The 19,646-nt window shown below is 35.8% G+C and overlaps 2 protein-coding genes across 3 annotated transcripts in view; one reads left to right on the plus strand and one right to left on the minus strand.

Annotated features, from left to right (window-relative positions):
- Window positions 1-2,628: 2,628 nt before the first annotated feature.
- On the plus strand, window positions 2,629-8,439 carry LOC104898846 (hypothetical protein). Of its 2 annotated transcripts, none has more exons than XM_048648491.2 (7): window positions 2,629-2,947; window positions 4,560-4,632; window positions 4,706-5,011; window positions 5,084-5,132; window positions 5,226-5,320; window positions 5,718-5,842; window positions 8,154-8,439. In XM_048648491.2, exons 1-7 carry the CDS (start codon window positions 2,787-2,789, stop codon window positions 8,212-8,214), a joined length of 870 nt encoding a protein of 289 aa, XP_048504448.1. In that variant the 5' UTR covers window positions 2,629-2,786; the 3' UTR covers window positions 8,215-8,439. The 2 variants fall into 2 exon arrangements, with proteins under 2 accessions (XP_048504448.1, XP_010684258.1); XM_010685956.4 differs by having other exon boundaries at window positions 2,631-2,947; window positions 4,575-4,632.
- Window positions 8,440-8,787: 348 nt separating this feature from the next.
- The window catches only part of LOC104898845 (transcription factor BHLH42), a 65,715-nt gene continuing 54,856 nt past the window's right edge, over window positions 8,788-19,646 (minus strand). Inside the window, exons 7-9 of the mRNA XM_010685955.3 lie at window positions 10,726-11,004; window positions 9,597-10,387; window positions 8,788-9,130 (exon numbers count right to left, since the gene is read on the minus strand). Coding sequence (XP_010684257.1) covers window positions 9,044-9,130; window positions 9,597-10,387; window positions 10,726-11,004 — 1,157 coding nt within the window. The 3' untranslated portion in view covers window positions 8,788-9,043. The remainder of the gene's footprint in view (window positions 9,131-9,596; window positions 10,388-10,725; window positions 11,005-19,646) is intronic.

The following is a 19,646-nucleotide window of genomic DNA, read 5'->3' on the forward strand; positions in this document are numbered from 1 at the left end:
ATAAGTATTTACGGAGTTTTAAAGGATTTTTAATTGCTAGAATAGTAGCACTATACTAGGAATTAAAAATAACGTAAGTTTGACACTTAAAAACGACTTTTAAAACGTGTTTTAAGGGGTTTTGACCGTTTTAAAGTTGCTGTAATTTTTGGTTCAAGTTATTAATTTTAGTTACTTTATTTTCTAGGCGGAGATTACGTTGTAGGAGACTTTAACGACTTAAAAGTGGCCTACATGCTAGTATACACAAGGTACGTACATTATTTACGTGCTATGTGGTTTAGAAGCATGTTCTAATTTTAATATTAGTATCATGTATAGGAACCTATTTGTTCATATATGTGAATGCTGGAATTTATTTTACATGTTATATGCCTGTGTGCAACATGTGATCTAAAAGTGATTATGTTATCAGATTATAAATGTTTGTATGGAATGATTGATGCAAGCATGTTAAGTTAGTTTATTTATTAATTCGTGTACGAATTAATATAAGTTAAAGTGAATCATGTATTACATGTATTCTTTGAGTATTATTTATTATCTTATGAGGACTGTGGACCTTATTTGGTAAGTTACAAGTTATACCTATATAAAGGTAAAGTTTATTGTTGGCTAGGTTCAACAAGTAAGTTAGTAAAGAATAAAAAGGAATTAAGTAGTCTTGGATTGTAAGTTGTGATCACTTGTTAATCCAAAGATAAAAGAAGTTCTGTTATGAATGTTTGATTAATTATGTGTTACTTGTCTGTAGTGTCAACACAAGTAATAAATGTAAATAACGTAAAGTGTAACGAGAATAAGTTATAGACTTTAGACTGGTGCACGTCTAGAGTTGGACACTAAGGGTTGGAGTACATGGTGTAGCCCATGGCTTTTCTAGGAATGGATTGATCACCATCCCTCTTTCAGTTCAAAGGTTCCTGATATCGCATGTCATTTCTGGAATACGTGGTAGCTCCCGTATTTCATATTATTAGTTAAGTCAACTCGTCCAATAACCATTCCATTTAAAGGAAGAAATAATGTTTAGAGTCTAGTTCAGTAAGTTGTTGCAATATTATATGCTTATATTATTATTTATCCTGCAGTTATTTTGTAGTATCATGTTTAGGATTATTTATGTCTGATATGTAGTACTCAGCTTTGCTGATTACGTGCTTGTTTGTGTGTGTGATCATGGCTTTGCCTATTGATCCTGTGATGATCCTTCTGGTGAGCAGAGTCAATATTGCATTGACATTACAGGTTCGCAGATGCATCTCATTGGGAATCTGGAATGGAGAGACTATTTTATATCTAGCGTAGTTTAAGTTTGTTTTCGTAGGAACATGTTATTTCAGATATTAGTTTATTTAAGTTGGTGTGTTTTAGTTTCAGACATTGTCATTTATCTAATAAGTTTTAATAAAGTTGGTTTTTAGTAAATTGTTTTCCGCTGCAAAATTCTGAGTAAGCCGATACGTTATTACACGGGCGATAATGCCTGGGTAATTCTCTAAGGTTTATTATAAAAGTATTTTCTAGAAAAGAGAGAATTATCGGGGTGTTACATTTTGATATAATTTCATCATATTTTTATTTTATCCTTCTCTAACTATTATTCAGATATATAGAAAAAAATAATACAAACACTATTTGTTTATACACAAACAACATATAGTGTTTGTGTATAATCAGATAGTGTTTGTATTTTTTTTTGTACATATCTGAATAATAGTTAGAGAAAGGTAAAATAAAAAGATGATAAAATTATATCAAATGAATGTTTTTTTGTAAAGAATAAAAATATGTGAATTTCATGATAAAATATAGTTTTTGTGCGTATAACAAATAGTATTGTACACAATATATATTGTTTGTGTACAAACAAATAGTGTTTGTGTTGATGTTTTCAAAAATCTAATAATAGTTAGAGAAGGGTAAAATAAAAATGTAATGAAATTATATCAAAATGGATGTCTATTTGTTGACAATACATATATATGAATATTGGTTTAGTTTTTATTTTTTTAAAACATATTTTTTGAGATACACAAGTTTTAAAATTGCAAAAGTAATATTTTTTTCCGGCAAATATAAACATGACATGTGTGCTGCCACCAACTTTCCTTACCCCCATTTGTGTGCTACCACATGGCTGTTAGACATTTATCATCCCTCAGTTTTTGAGAAAGTATGGGCGCATATTCGGTATACGTTAATATCGGAGTATGTAAGTAGTTTGACAGAAAAAGAAAAAAAGAGTAAAGTAAGACAAAAAGAGTAAAGTGGACCAAATATTAAAGTTGACTTAATGCAATTCAGACAACTCTGATTATGTAGGGGAGAACTCAAATCACCTATTATATGAATGTTGTCAGTTTTGAATATAATCAGATCAACTATAGTGTGAACCAGATGAATCATGTATTTATGTATGAAGCAGTAAACTTGTATGTAATTCAATTTGTGTAATTATGCTTTTGTTTCTGATCATGTGTCATACAATTTATATCACCTATAATATGAATCACATCAATTACAATATAAATCATATCTTGTACAGTATGATAATCAGAGAAGATTAACTTTAATTATGTAATATATGCACCAGATCTTATATATGCATCAATTTATGAGAAAGTATATGAATTGGATAAAAGACAGAGGCAAAGCTTCTATACCGGGTATCCGCGTATCAGCGCTCATAAACTTGGGGCTCGGCTAAAGTTGGTTGTTTAAAAAATGGGATAAAAGACAGGGCGGTTAAAAAACAAAAAAATCGAATTCAAATCGAGGAGGCAATGGCAGAAGATGAGTCGAAGCGAGGAAAGTTGGAGACAGCAGCAATGGCGGAAGTCACGGAAATCGAGGTGGCTCCCAATTCTATCAATGCTGCTCTCATCTTCCATCTCGTCTATGACGTCTTAGCCTTTCTGCTCTATATGCACCAACAAATTCCCTCGTACGCTCTCTCTCTCTTCTCAACCCTCATTTTATCTTATGCTAATTAATCCACAAAATTTCAAGCTCATTTGCGTGTTATTTGCGTATTCTAACATCTTTTTATTGTTGGTCATTATGTTGCACTTATGCATTATGGCTACAATCAAGTTATGTGTGGTTTACTGTTATAAGTGTTATTGTTTCATTTCTCACGGAAACGATTTCTTATGACTGTTCATGTAAGCTGACCTCAAATCATGTTGGGACTAAGGCTTTGTTGTTGTTTTTGCTGCTATATTTTACAAATCCAAAGGAAAATTAGGAATCTAGTAAGTGTTTAGCACCATTGACAAACCATCGAGGCAGCACGATTCAAGGTGAAAAGCTAAACGAAACAAGGCTATGCAAGCTTGTATACAATCTAATTACATTGTAAGAATAAACACTAGTATCTATCTTCTATACTAGTAACCTTTTTAGGAATGTCAGTAGTTATTCCATGCCTAATCTTAAACTTTACAATCCTAATTGTAGTTGGTATTGACATGTTACATAACGCCTCATTGTCCAAATATGATACATGCGAACAAGGACTGTGGATTTCTCTACATTCTTTCGGGACGTTGACCCTCTTTTCTTTTGAAGATACTATCTACATATGCTCAAATGTTGTTAACCTTGGGACTGAGATAAACAATGAACTGATCATTCAAAGAATAAATGTTTATGTGATTTAGAGCGAGTGCCACAAATCAAACAGCTTGAATCAGCATGTATATTCAGTCTGTAAAGCCTGTCTCTAGTTTGCAGCCTATTTGAGATAGTCAGCCACTCAACAAACTTATGTATGGGAATAGCAATTAGCAAGGCTTTCGCAAATTATAGCATGTCATCGACCCCTCAGGAATAATTTGATCATAAGTCCTTTAAACTGAATAAGATGAAACCATCTTTAATTGAGCTTATGTATATTGCATTTCTAGAGTATCCCTTACATTGTAAATTTTCTTCCTTTCAGGTGGCTTGTAACTCGACGAGCTACCTTTTTTACATAACCTGCATCGGCCCATTTGGCCCGTAGGCTGTCTTTATTATTGTGAATAGCTCAGATATGTTTGCCAACAGTTGCTATGCTCTAGATGAACTTGTCTTGGCAAAGTAACTTTCAAGCAACCTTGCCAGTGGCCATAGAGTAATTAGTGCCATGCCAGAGATATGATTTGGATATAGGATTAATTCTCTTCAAGATGTTTTAGGCAACACCACATTTTGATCCCAATAAACATGAAAAGACAAAAGAACAAATTTGATTAATAGCAATCTTCTTGCAAAAGAAAGGGGTCTAAACTCCATGTTTTTATTTTACTATTTTAGCACTCATCTTTTCAAGTAAGTATTCACATTGCAGGTTTTTTTTATAGAGCAGATAGAGGATTCCAAGATGTCCTTTAAGGATAATACCGTTTAAAAACAATGTTAAATCGAACATGAATGCAGCCTGAATGCTATGACTTCCATAAGTCGTGGTATAATGTATTCAATTAGAAATAGTTGAGCTTTATGGGAATATTTTAATCTCTGTTAAGAAGTGTAAACATATCTTCTAGATGGCTGAAGCTAATAAATTCCAGGACTCTCCTTTGCAGCATGTTGCAAGACATGACTATTCAATTTGACACTCTACAAACTGAATACAAGGAGTCGGTATGTTTCATAGGATGCAGTGGAATTAATTTATCAGTTTGAATCATGTTACCGAAGATTTCTCACTTTTTAGGAGATACTTCTTACACAAAGTCAACTCGACGCTTCATCTAGAAGAAAGTGCATTGGAAGGAAAAGAGACGTCAAATTAGAGATTCGACGATTTGAGAAATTGATGAATACAGTATCTGGTCTCCAGACTGCTCTGTTGCTCTTCCTCCGTGAGGTTCCCAATGTTGAAGATATTATCTTTGTTCTCGGAACCAGCCCAAGACGACCACATCATGTTTACGAATTTTTTTTTCCACATGAAATGGTAGCTTCCTTAGCTTCTGAAGATATGACCAGAAATAGGACAGTGGAGGTGCTATCTAGAAAGGTTGGTTTTGCTATTTCCATTTCAGTGATATTGAAGATAGACTCCTAAGTGAACTTACCTCCTCCTGCACAGGTCATAAGAGCACTTATATCTAAAGGTGTGGGATCGGCCACTTATAAAGGTACGCGACTCATCAATCATCTTTTCTGCTCGAAGTAGTGTCCATGAGTGAATTTACCAGATACCGACATTGCTAGAAGTGCTATGTTTTTAGGCCCTTCAAAGCTATTTCTCCTGGTGAAGGCTCCAACTCTTTTCAATATGCCTCTGCATTTCCTACCCAAGCGTGACTTTCAGTACTCAAAGAAGGTAGTGCGTTCTTAGCATGCCATTCAGCATATTCAGTTTCTAGGCTATTGCTGTCTATTTGATGAGTCCATATTTCATAGAAGATGCAATTAACTGACCTCCTGCATTTCAAGGATATAGTGCACTTCCTTATATATGTTGAGAAACTAAGTAAATAATCTGCTGTGCTAATTGTCAGGACAATTGTCAATTACTAGTTGCTGACTTGTTGCAACACTTTTATAAAATTGTTAATTTGGACTTATATATGCTGAGTGCTTGTGAAGCAGTAATTTTAAGTCATCTCATTGCCGTTGTGTATATTACGAATTACTTTCTATGCAATTAATTTGTTGCAATTATATCCCGCGCTCAGGTATCTTCTCTCATTTTTTTATCACGTGCTCTATGTCTGCAGATACTGCCACTCAGGCTGCAACTTAGATCCAAGAGCTCTCACCAAGTGATGGAAGCCTCTTCTTGTATCCCAGAGGCAATCACTGACTTCAGCGAGAAGAGTCATACATGCAGCCATTCAACTTGGTATGATTGTTTATTGTGCACTAAACTATCCTTTGTTGGGACTTGGGAATTAGACTAAGCAAAGACTAATTACTTGTAATTAAAACTAATCAACAACTAATGAGAAAACTTGAAGGGAAACCAAATAATAAGGAAAACGTAAAGAAGAACACACCATGTAATGTGGGAAAACCCAAGAATCCGGGAGAAAAAACCTACCAAATAACTTTCATTAATCAATGGATGATGAAATCACAAGCACTAATTATGAGTTAATGCTATATTCTCACTCCTCTTTTATGAAACCCTTCGAAGATCTCACTTTTGTGTGAAAAGGGCCTAAAATAAGAAAAATGGGGTTTATATAATCTAAGGTCATAAATATGATCAACCCGCAATTAAATCTCGACGAGCTGGGTATGCCCGGCCATGCCCTGGGCCACCTGCTTGGGAGTAAAAGAGCCCTAACTCTGCCTCCAGCTTCAAAATAGAACCTCTACGGAGAACGAGTCCCCTGCCCTGGCCCAAACTCACCCACCATGGCCCTATGATAGCAGACCCGGGATTATAAATCCGTGTGGGTTTATGGACTTGCAACTGTTTTTCTTCACTATCACGTCGCTTGGTTGCTCAAGCTCCACAATATCACAAACCAACAATCTCAACCCTAGCTTAACACCAAGACTAGCCATCTAAATAAACCTTAAGACACCATCATCCATAACTATTTCACTAAAGAATCTTACTCCCTTGGCTCTCCATCTAACAATGAGACCAATTGAGGTTCCATGCAACCTCAATTTCTCCCTAATGATAGCCTTAGTGAGCATATCCGACGACAATCTTTTTCAAAAACCATGACATCATCATCTAGTAAACTCCTAGTGTAGTGATAGTATCTTTTAATGTGCTTTGTTCGGTAGTGAAAGATATGATTCTTAGCCACTTGAACCGCACACTTTGACTATCACTATGCAAAACACACATCGTTGTTGCTTCATGCTCATTTCTTTAAGGAAGTTCTGTAACTATTTTATCTCCTTTCTCGGCTCCAACATAACCACATATTCGGACTCCATTGTAGATATTGGAGACACACTTTTGGAGTTTCAACGTCCAACTAATGGTTGTATCACTACCACCAATAGTGAAAACATACCCCGAATGTTTAAATCAACAAAACCTCCAAAGTTGGCATCAATAAACCCTTCCAAGACAACTCATTCTCTGCTAAAGCCAAGAGTCATAGTAGAAGTACCAAGCACGTACCTCAATAGCCATTTCACGGCATTCTATTGTTGCTTAGCCTAAACTGACATGAACCTACTCACAACTCCTGCCGCATAAGTGGTGTCGGGTCTTGTGCATACCATATCATACATCATGCTACCAACAACCGAAGCATAAGGAACAATAGCCATTGCTCCTTTTCTTCATCCGTTTTTGCCGTATCTTCCTTTGAGAACCTGAGATTAATTAAAAGTGGGGAATTCCGAGGCTTGTCATCCCTTTTTATTTTCTTCCCCTTCCCCTATTGCTATTATAAGCTCTACCTGATGATTCCCCAAACTCCTTTTTTTGAATGCTCTAACTCAAGATTAACATCCTATGCTAAGTTTTCTTTATCAGAAAAGTTGCTAATGACGGACACAATTGGTTTCCATGACGAAGGCACAATAATGCCCGCACTTCATTATCAATATTAAAGTAAATTGAAGAGCATTGGCTAATTATTGAGTTGAACTCATTAATGTGCTCGACGACTGAATTTCCATTAATCATCTTAAGATTGAACAATCGTCTCATTAAATATGCTTTATTTATTGCCTAGTGTTTCTCATGCATATTTGACAAGGTTTGCAACAATTTTGGTTGTTTTTTGTCCTTGATGTTGGAGGCCACACTCTGAGATAATGTCAACCTATTAACACCAAGTGCTTGACGATCAATCACTCTCTATTCTTCCTCAAGAGTACCACCTGTCTTTTTCCCTCAAGAAGCAAGTAAATGCTTTTGTACAAATAATCCTCTATTTACATCTTCCAAAAGCTAAAGTCCTTACTATTAAACTTCTCAAACCTAACCTTCCCATCCTCCATTGTTAAAACCTAATTAACCCCGAATCCTAACCCCTAACTCTAACCCTAACCCTTAACCCTAACCCTCCCCCACCCTCCCATCACCCCTGCCCCCTCCCCCAGCCATAACAGTGGTTAACTGATTTTTCGGTATATGGTCTGCCACCATAGGGGCACAAGCAGGACTAGTACCCATTTTTGCTTTATGGAGTACTTTATATGAGAACTATGAACTGAATTTAGTCGTCTTGCAGGTTTCAGTGTCGGCATGTCATTAAGGGAATTGCTTTAGCAAACCCTTCACCTGAAGATTAACAAAAAAGATTGATGTGAATTTTTATAAGTATATAATTCTGGACTTTCCATCTGTATGTTTGTTTTCGAACTCTAATCTTAGCGGTTATTAGTTCTATATTCTATTCTGATTTATAAATACCAGTTAACAGATCTAAGTGCACATTTGACAAACAGTGTACCAATCATTTATGGAGCTGCATTGCTTATCCTCGCAATTTTATGTAGACTATGTACTTCAGAGTATCTTTTTGGGAAAATCTGATATCAGGTCCTATATTCATATTTGGATATTCTTTATCTGAGTATCCAATAATTTGAATTAGATCTGGATCATTGTCTCAAGTTACAATAGCCTTGATAATTTCTCTTAGCTGCAATACTTGAGGCTATATCCCTTTTTTTTGGTTGATGTTTGTGGTTAAATAGTTACATGTCACTGCCTAACATTATATGCTACAGATTGAAATTTTGAATAGTCGAGATTATGGGTGTGAAATTCCTGATTCAGAATGATTATGAACTTTTCTTCGTTAATATCTTTCTTTTGATTCATTGGAAAACAAATGTTTTATTCCGAGATAAAATCTTGTATATGAAATAACAAAACATTTGTATGACAATCAATGTAGCACCATCATATATTAGCCTTTGTGATATCTTCTTTCTATATACAACATTTTTCATTTAATACTATACAACATTTGTAATTTAATACTATACAACATTCGTGATTAAACATCCAAAAAAGATGTTATGAACCAAAGCTGATTAACTCGGCCAAGCTTACGTAGAGAAGTTTGAGTGTAGATGCATACTGCATAGTTGCATATTCTGATGTATTTCAAACCTATGGGTCACTTTGTGGTATAACTTGATTCACAGCCCTCTTGACTTCGATTATGCTTGGTTTCTTTCCGTTGACATTTTCTTTAACCTGTTCATACAGTTCAAAGGAAATAAGGTATGTTTGTTGCTACTAACTCTTAGAATCAAAAATCATCTAAAGAATCCCCTCAAAAAAAAAAAAATCATCTAAAGAAAGTACTACATCAAAAATTCATCATACACTCAGGTGCATCGTGAGTATGATACATCCATGGTTAGTTTTTTTGCTCATTGCTCATTTGAAATAATCCAAATAAGCAAAATATACTAAAAATGAGAGTTTCAAATGAGCATATGAGCAAAATTTAGACCTGGTACACCCATGTGTATGATGAATAAACTATTCGAATGATGTGAGATTGAATGATAGTTTAGTAAAAAAAAACGCAACCAACACTAACAGATTCTAGTGTAATATCACAGTATTGTTTATTTCTAGGATGATACTACGACTGTATCTATTAATGAAAGATTTTCATTCATTATATTTATTTTTGAATTAATAAAATTGATACCTTAGCTCTTAATTCAGCTACAAGGATGCCATTGTGTAAGGATGACTGCACTGTAGTAACTTGTACGCGCATATCCCTGAGAATCATCATAACATCCAGTAACAATCCTTCCTTGTATGGGCACTGCATCTCTACCAGTGCATCACTCTCAATTATGGACACCTCCAGCATATTGCCTTGCTGCGACAACAAGGTCGTCGTTGGCCCCGACACCTTCGCCCTGATTTCACTACTGTTTCCGCCTTCTTCCACCACCCTCACTTTCCTCTTATCCCTCTCCTGCACAGAGTTTGTATGCCCTTCAAGTTCTTGCAACTTCTTACGAAGCTGCTTCACATACTCAATTGTGTCCCCCAAAATAGAGGCTTTATCCATTTTTGTCACAAAAGGTACTAACGACCTCAAGATGATAAACCTCTCGTTCAACTTCTCCCTTCTTCTACGCTCGGCCAACACATGATTGGCTGAGAGCTCGTCGTGGGAGGCTCCACCGCTGGCCTTACCACGAGCCTGCAGGGTTGTGTTAGGGGAGCTAACGTTCTTGTCTCGGTACTTGGAATGCAGGAAAGGGACTGTGAAGAGGATGTATTTAAGAAGCCACTGTGAGGTGCCCTCCACTGGGGAGTGGTAGAGGTGGGTTCTTGATTTCCAACTCAAGAAGGCAGAGTTCGGAGAGTAGGAGAGGTGAGAGGACGACGCTGCAGAGGTGCTAGACTGGAGTTTGAGGATTATTGAAACTGTTTGGGAGTAGTGCCTGTTCTCTTGGGAAACCTCTTCCATTGGAGTCATGTCTGTAAAAGTTAGCGGGTAAAGAATAGCATGAGTACTGTAAACATCACTTGTAAAATACTCAACGAGAAATGTCTAAATCCTCAACACTACCCTCTTTTATATTAATTGATTCACTTGGAGTAAGCTACAAGAATTTTGCATTGGTTTACTGGTAAACCCAAAACACAATTGTCGTCTCTTTATAGTTACTCAGTGCTTTAGAAAACGGAGGAAGTACTTTGTTAGTCCTTATCCTAATAGCTTTTTTGTTGTTGTTCTTGGAAGGTTTCTCAGTTAGATACAATACAAATTAAAATTTAAAAGAAAGAGGAGATATAAAGTGGAAAATAATTGTTACCTGTAAGAGAAGGTTGGAGAACATTGTCGATGATTAGTGGATCTTGTAGTTGTTGTTGCTGCTGCTGCATAACAGGCCATCTTCGAGCTAACTTAGTTGTCATGAAAGAGTCATGTGTATTATGTTGACGACTCGACGGTGGACCCACATCCATTGAGGGAAAATCCAAGTCAAGGTTGTTGGAAACATCATCAGAGGAGTCAAGTCGTATATTCTCAGACATTTCCATTTGCATCAACTCACTAGGTTCATCAGATGAGCAAGGAATGATAGTTCGACCTACAAGTAGATAGTGCTAAGTTTTTATGTTAGATATTGATAGTATTATATCCTAACTACTAATATATTATATCCTAACTATTAATATATCGTACACATATTTATCATATCTTTAGTATCGTACTTTATCTCTAACACCCTCCCGCAATCGCAACGACAGTAATACAAATGTTGCGATTGGAGAAAAAATTCAATAATAGTTGCAGATCAATTAGATGAACTGGAACTTATTTTCATTGAAGTCGAAACACAAATCTGGTGTTGTCGTCTTCAATATTTTTGTCTTTCTTGAACAAATTAGGGAACACCATTCTTTTAGAACCCTCCAATTTGCAGTATAATTGGAACAACATTTTTGTTGAACCCATTAACATCACCTTAACAGGAACGCCATTCTTTTTGAACCTGTCATATGTCAGTTGAGGAACGCATTCTTTTCGAACCTCTTGATCAATATTTTAATTGAACGGGAACGCCAATCTTTTCGAACTCGTTAAATCTTGCTTGTCTCAACAAGGAGAACCAATAAGCCCTTGTCTCACAACACAAGAAATGTCAATAAAACCCCGTCTCACAACACATAGAGAATCATTTTTTTAAAAAAATTAAACCAATAGTGTTGAGCTTTCTTGTGCGCCACCAAGAAGAAATCCAATCCCAACTCCTAAGTCCTAACATACTTAACATCATGGAAACGCATGATGCACTACTATGATTATTGATTATGCATCACCTTCAATCATTTTAAGTCAGTATGCTTAATTGTTGATCCTAGAAAATCGAAAATAAAATCTCTAATTTGAGGGATAAAATCCGGCCGATGAGTATAAAACTCAGATCCACCGGCAGGAGAACAATATTTATGAGTTTTACCCAAGATTTTAACTGGCTCTTGCAGGGGCGGATCTACTGGGGGTACAGTGGGTACAGCTGTACCCCCATTTTTTTAAAAAAATGTGAAGGAAATAAAAGCAAAAAAAAAAAAAAAAAACGGGCTCAAACTGACAAAAGCACGCTCATTAGTCTCTCTCACTCACGCCGCACGCGTCCCTATTCTCCCTAATGGCTAATGTTACTCCTTCTTTCTCTCTCCTCTAGTCAGTCTAAAAGCACACTCTTTTTTCTTTTCTCTCTCTTTCTTTTTTTTCGCCTGCCGGAGCAGTATTAGGGCTGCCGGATTTTTTCTTTCTTTTTCTTTTTCGTGAGCCGACTTGTAGACGTTGTCGGTTGTTGTCGCCTTTTTGCAGCCGGTGCTGGAGCCGACTTGTAGACGTTGTCGGTTGTTGTCGCCACGAGACGCCACCCGCCACCGCCGGCCACACTCGAACCGTCGAACGACAGTAGCCAGTAAGAACTAAAAAGCAGAACTCAATCTTGAACAGTTGAACGCCACAGTGTAAGCCCCACTTTCTGTTTTTTAAATTTTTTATAATTTCTGATAATTTATAAATGATAGATTTCTCATTTTGATATGAATTCAGAATTAATATGTTGTGCAATTGTGAATTATGAAATTAAGAGGTAGCTCTTCATTTTCTCTCTCTTTGGGAAACTAGTTAGAAAACCCCATTGCACATATTATGTTCTTAATTTCTATCTAGCTGGTTTCATTTGTTAGTAGCGAATTATTAGTAAGAATGTTAATAACCGAATTTGTTAGTAGTGCTTAGCAACGCGTGATAAGTAACTTAGGAAACTTATGTATTTTTGTTGTTTTAAATTAGTTGTAATTTGAATCATTAATTGATATTGGCATTGTATTTTGATTTGAATTTTTAGTCGTAACTTAACTCAAGTATTGTATTTTGTTTTATTTGAATTTTTCTCATCCGTACCCCCATCCCGTAATTCCTAGATACGCCACTGCTCTTGATACCATGACAAGTTTATGAGAAGAGAGAAACAATATGATTTTATTATGGTGTGTTCAATAATGAATAATGACTACAATATATATAGGAGTACATAGGAACTCCTATCCGAAACAATCTCTAGAAGATATATTATTCTTAATACTTATCTAACACTTATTGGAAATAAATCATAAGATAATATTTGCTTAAGATAATATTATATCCTAACTACTAATATATCTTACAGATATTTATCATATCTTTAGTATCGTACTTTATCTCTAACAGTTAGCAAAACCACTGAAGCTAGTAAGTTGAATGTAATGTTTGATACAAAGGAGTGTATCTTACATGACTCCATTAAGTAAGGAACTAATAGGAGAAGCACAACAAGAATGTGGTCACTACATGCTTAATGTTAAGGGTGTAGTGATATGTCAAAATTATATATATTTAAATGTATTTAGGTTACATTTTAGAGCATTTAGATTCATATTTAGGTTCATATTGCATTATATTCTTAATTTGTGATACTTTACTCCCGTATATTTTCTTGTTTTTGATGAATTTGAAGTAATGAATACATCTCATTGGGAGCATCTGGAAGGAAGGTGCATTGCATAAGGATATATCATTTGAATATCTTATAATATGTTGAGACTCTAAGTCATTGTTACTATTATAAAGATAAACACTTTATGCTATAACATGTACGTATGTAACAGTAGTCTAAGAAAGCTATCAAGATTGGATGTTCATGAAAGCTCAACAACTTGAAGATATGGAAGCTTAGGTCTAGTTATGTTCTTTGAGAGCTAAAAACGGATCCCCATAGCACAATGTATGACACAGAGTTCTAGTGAGTTTAAAGTTCTATCTAACGATTGTAACATTCCTCGATTTGCTTATCTAAGAAGCACGCTTGTGAGTACTTAATCTTTTTGTAATTTTCATCACTATAGAGAATAGCAACACTTAGAATTAAGTGTCGGGGAGCAATACTAGAGTTAGTAGTGGGGAATCATATTGTATCAAGAGTTTGGTATTTTAAGATTGAAATAATAAAAAAAGTAGGTAGTGTGGACGTAGATCTTAGAGGTGAGATTGAACCACGTTAAATTCTTGTGTCATGTTATTATTTGATTTCATTGTTTTTAGTTTTGATACAACTTTGTCTAAGCGAAAATATTAAAAGCGAGTTTATGAGTGAAAAACACAGTGTATGCTCGAAAGGCTCATCCCTAGAGAATAGAAGTCATGAACATGCAAGATGACTCTCGGGAAAGACACTCAAAGTGTTCGATTTTCAACGGAAAAAATTACGGATGGTGGAAGGCTAGGATGAGGATCTACATCTAAGGATCGGATTATGAATGTTGGAAAGTCATAAGAAAAGGACCAATCTTTATCCAAGCCAAAAATGTTGAAGGAAAGATGAAGACGACTACAATTCAGTCGACTATGTAAAAGCCGAAAAGAACTTCAAAGCTATGAGTGTTCTCTAGTATGGAATTGGACCTGATGAATACTCAAGGATCTAGGCATGCTCTACAGCACATGAGATATGGGATACTGTAGAATTGGCCCACGAAGGTAGGAATGAGGTAAAACAATCTCGAATTGATTTACTTGTGGAACAATATGAACTGTTTACTATGAATTAGGAAGAATCTATTAAAGAGATGTTTACCCGATTTACACTAATCATTAATGAATTGTGTTCTGCAGGCAAAACCTATACTTCTGAAGATTTAGTAAGAAAGGTGTTAAAAAGTTTGATAAATCGTTGTCTCCCTAAAGTAACTGCTATTCAAAAAAAAGATTTGACAAAAACTCTCACGAGAACAACTTATTGGATCATTAATGACTCATGAACTTGTTTTAAATTCTATGACTAATGTACCAAAAATTAAGGGTATAACCTTGGAAAGTGAAGGTAGTGATAGTGATGACGATGTTCATTTTCTTATTAGGAGATTTAAATTTTTTCTCAAAAAGAACACAAACAACAATCATAAAAAAGGTGGAAATTTCAAAGGTAAGAGCACTACCTCTAACTTTAAGAAAAGTGCTACTAATTATGGTTGTTTCAAGTGTGATGAGTACAATCACAGGATAAAGGAATGTCCCTTATGGGATGATGAGAAGCCTAAAGACAAAAGGGAGCAAACAAAGAAGGAGTTCAAGAAAGCAATGATTGCTACCGTTTGGGGAGAGTCGGATTCTAAAGAAGAACAGTTAGAGGCACAGTGCCATGGAGCAAAATTGTGTCTGAATGATGTACATACAACTCAGAGAAAGGCACATTGCCCGGACGACTCTCACTTGTGTCTAATAGCAAAAAAATTCCAACTCACAAGATGAAATCGAGGACAGTGAGGTAAATCTTCTTTCTCTAAAACCTTCAATACATCTTCTTTCAAAAAATTAACTTGTTACTTTACTAGGTAATGTCATTAATGATTGTCAAGAAATGAATGATGATTTTTCAACGGTTTTTTCACCAAATGCCCCTGAGTTTTCACGAAATTCATGGGTACCATCGCACTTTTGAAAATACACATTGTAGCCCTCAGTTTCAACATAATATACCCAAATATCCTTAATGACTAATAATGGCGTAACTGCCGTTAGTCATTAACCCTAATTATCTGATTTAAACCTTAATATTCCTTAATTAAAACCCTACCTCTAACCCTAACCCTAACCCTAACCCCTAAACCTAAACCCTAAACCCTAACCCTAACCTTCCTAGCACCCCTCCCCCACCCCCGCAGCTCCCCACATCCCCGTCGACCCTCACTTAGCTCCCCCACCCCCACTTACTCTTTTGGAATCCCCCTCCCCATTCCTTGTCGAATTCCGCGAACTGGGCGAGTTGATGAGTGAGTTGGTTGCAGACGACGAGCGAGAAGGTGGGGGAAGGGACCGAGTTGCAGACGACGATGAGCTGGGTAGCAGAATTTGAGGGTGGGGGCGAGAATTCGACAAGGGTGGGGGAGGGTGGGGGAATTTGACTGGGGTCGGGGGAGCTGCGAGAGGGTTGGCGGGGTTGGGAGAGCTGCGGGAGGGTGAGGGTGGAGGGGGGAGCTGTTGGGGTGGGGTTGGTAGGAGGGTGGGGGAGGGTTAGGGTTAGGGTTAGGGGTTATGATTAGGGTTAGAGTTAGAGTTAACATTAATTAGGGTTTAAAATCAGATAATCAGAGTTAATGACTAATGGTAATTAATATCGTTAGTAATTAAGGGCATTTGGGTGTATTATGTTAAAACCGAGGGGTAACAAGTGTATTTTCAAAAGTGCGAGGGTACTCGGTGAATTTCGTGAAAATTCGGGGGTACTTGGTGAAAAAACCGGATTTTTCAATCATGAAAAAATAAGTGAAAAAATTTATGTAAGCAAAAAATTAGGTTGGAATTGGAATATAAGGATTTGTTAAAGGATTGTAAAGAACTCATGAACTTGAAAAAACTATTAAAGAGAAAAATGTCGAGTTACTCAATAACATACGGAAAGTCTGTTGCAAAAGAAGTTGTTAACAACACCGTGCCATACAATGTGCTAAAAGCTGAAAATTCGAGTCTTGAAAACCAAATTGAATCTTTAAAACATGAGTTGACGGAGTTAAAAGAATCAAGACAAAGATCCACAATTGTTCCACTTATGCTACCTCGTGATGCTAAGTTAAAAGATGAACTTGAAAAAGTTAAAAGAGAATTGGAAACTTCTAGAAAACAAATAGTGATCTAAACACTTTTGTAGAACTCTTGAAATCATAATTGGCTATTGTTGGAAAAATGTACGAAAAATGGTCAGCTGGTCAAAAAGCCCTAGACTATATATCTAGTACAACCAGCAATCAAAATATAATTGGTTTACGATATACAGACCAAAGACACAGTGTAAGGCATAATAATGCCAATAGTTTTGAAATAGACTTTCGTAAAAGAAAATATGGTTATCTACCACTAGTAGAATAATTGCTTATTGCTGCGGTAATATTGCTGCGGTTTTACCAATACACAGCAATATATAACGCAAAAAGAAAAGAAAAATTATGAAATAACCATATTGTTGTGGTTTCGGCCGAAAATCGCAGCAATATTGTTTGAACGAATTTTTTTTGAAAATTTTTAATTATTTGACCAAACATATTACTGAGGTTTCTGACAAAAACCGCAGCAATATACTAAAAAACTATTAAAAAAATAATATTTTAATATATTGATGCGGTTCCTACAAAAAACCGCAGCAATAGACTTTTCAAATTAATTATAAAAGACTTACCCCTAGGGTTTTTCACTCATTCACGCCTCTTCCTTTCACTCACGCCTCTCACAGTCTCTCTCCTCCTCTCTCTCTCTCCTCCTCTCGACCACAACCGGTCTTTGTACGCCAGATTGCTCTCCTCCTCTTGACCACGACCGGTCTTTGTACGCCAGAATTCTCTCCTCCTCTCGACCACAACCGATCGTTCATCCGCCAAAGCTTCAACCACGACCGTCGTTCCTCCGCAAGAGCTTCAACCACGATCGTCGCTCCTCCGCCGTAGCTTCAACCACAACCAAGATTCGATGGTTCGTCCGCCAAATTCGATGTTTCGTCCGCCAGATCTGACCATTGGTTCGTTCGCCAGATCTGACCGTTGGTTCGTCAACACTCGTTTCAACACTTGTTGGTGTTCGTCCGCCAGATTACTCAACCGTTCATATGCATAATTTCAACACTAGTTTTTTTCGATTTTTTATGGTCTCATAATTTCTGTATTTTAAGTTTCAACACTTGTTGGTGTTTTGTTTTTTCGGTTCTCTTTTTTTTTCTTCTATTTTTCGTATTTTAGATCTGTAGATTTTTGTTTTATGTTTTTTCTTATTTTAGTTCTATTTTTTAATATTTTTCTGTAATTAGTCATTGTAACTAAAATTTAAGTTGTCATAAGTCATAAGATCTGATAAACAAACTTATTTTCATCCTCCATTTTGAGATGTTATATCCATTAACTTGTCACTTGATAAGTCACTCATTTAACCATTTATGTTGCTCAACAGTTTAATACTGGGAAGATTATACTCAAAACATGCTGCTTTTATTGTAGGATTTTTTGATTCTCAAATTTAATTGCAAAATGCCAATTTTTTTTTTTACCTATACCGGTATCTATTGCTGCGATTTCTGGTCAAAACTGCAGCAATATGTTCTATTTTTTTCAATTAAAAAAACATATGCGATTTTGGCCTGGAAACTGCAACAATATTTGTAGATATTGCTGCGGTTTAAAATCGCAGCAATATAATTAATACCTATTGTTGCCCCCTTAATTGCTGCGCGCCCTAAACCGCAGCAATATGTCAGTTTTTTGACCGCAGCAATAAGCATTTATTCTACTAGTGCTGCCTGAATATTTGATTTGCAACTTTTGTGGAAAAAATGGACACCTTATGGATAGCTGTAATGTCAAGAAAAAGAGTGTTGGGAAAAATGTAAAGTATGTAAATCAAATATGGGTTATTAGAAAAGACTTATTAGACGCTTAGCGAAAGAACCAACTAGATCTGGGTTCCTAAAACTAACAAGTGATCTTTGCAGGCGAATGTGAGAGGAAGCAACCTATGGTATATCGACATCGGCTGTTCAAGACATATGAGTGGTGATAAATCTCAATTCCTCTCACTAGTAGCCCACAGTGGAGGGTGTGTTACATTTTGCGACAGCAAAAAGGGAGAAATATTTGGTATTGGAAACGTCAACAAATCCCTAACACACTCCATAAAGAATGTGATGTTGGTAAGTAATTTGAAAAACAATTAGTTAAGCATATCCCAAGTGTGTGATCAAGGTAATTATGTTGGATTCCATGCATGAATATTTTACAAGATAATTCATGGCTTTGGGATGAATTTCTTGAAATTAGTTGAGTATTATGCCCGTTACCTTCCTATAGATATTTTAATTAGAGTGTTGATGCATGTCTTTGTGAAGCTTTGTGAGTAAAGGTCTACCTGATACAAAAGGGACTCGTAATGGTTTAATGATGTTGTCCTAATGTCATGATCCTAAGTTGCCAAACTAATGAGCTATATGATCCTAAGTTGCCGAATTCTTGAGTTATGAAATGCTAATTCTTTCTCATATGTCAAGCTTGATTTTTAGCCCAATAATCCGTTTTTTCAGTTTAGGAGTTTGACATTTGTGCTTCATTATTTCTTTCTTTCATATTTCTCACCTTATCTTCATTTCCATATTATTATTATCCCTCTTTTGCTCACACGTTGATTCAAAGTTCAACAAGTGCTTTAATTCTTGATCCATGCTATATGCAGCAAATACATCTTGATAAGATGATGAAAGAAGAAGACGCATTAGTTAAGGGGGAACATGAAAAGGTTGGAAAAAACACTAATACTTGAAAGAACGAAAACACTGCTTCACGCTGTACATCACACTGTACAAGGCATAGCGCCGAGAGATGTATCAAAAAGAAAATGAGGTTGAATTAACTTATTTCGCTTTTGATCTCTTATTGATTAACTCTACTAATATTTTATGGCCTGACTCTCTTTTTAAGAAAACCCAAAAAAAAAAAAAAACAAGAGAAAGAAAGAAAAGAAAAGAAAAGAAAAGAAGAAGAAAAGGAGAGTAAGACACTTGTGTTAGATAAATCTCAGAGTTCAATCCACAGATGAAAAAAACATTATCGAAGTTTTTAAGATCATCATTTCGGATTCTAATATATCCGAAAATTAGTTATATTTGAAAGAGAATAGATTGTTCAGTGGCATAGTGTCATACAC

Source organism: Beta vulgaris, chromosome 7 (assembly GCF_026745355.1).
Source record: "Beta vulgaris subsp. vulgaris cultivar EL10 chromosome 7, EL10.2, whole genome shotgun sequence".
NCBI classification, from domain to species: domain Eukaryota; kingdom Viridiplantae; phylum Streptophyta; class Magnoliopsida; order Caryophyllales; family Amaranthaceae; genus Beta; species Beta vulgaris.

Excerpts from the sequence above, each read along its gene's own strand:
- LOC104898846 (XM_048648491.2), top strand. The coding sequence starts at position 2,787 with ATGGCAGAAGATGAGTCGAAGCGAGGAAAGTTGGAGACAGCAGCAATG. Across the intron at positions 5,133-5,225 it reads GGGATCGGCCACTTATAAAG|GCCCTTCAAAGCTATTTCTC; the intron begins GTACGCGACTCA and ends CTATGTTTTTAG. Across the intron at positions 5,321-5,717 it reads ACTTTCAGTACTCAAAGAAG|ATACTGCCACTCAGGCTGCA; the intron begins GTAGTGCGTTCT and ends CTATGTCTGCAG.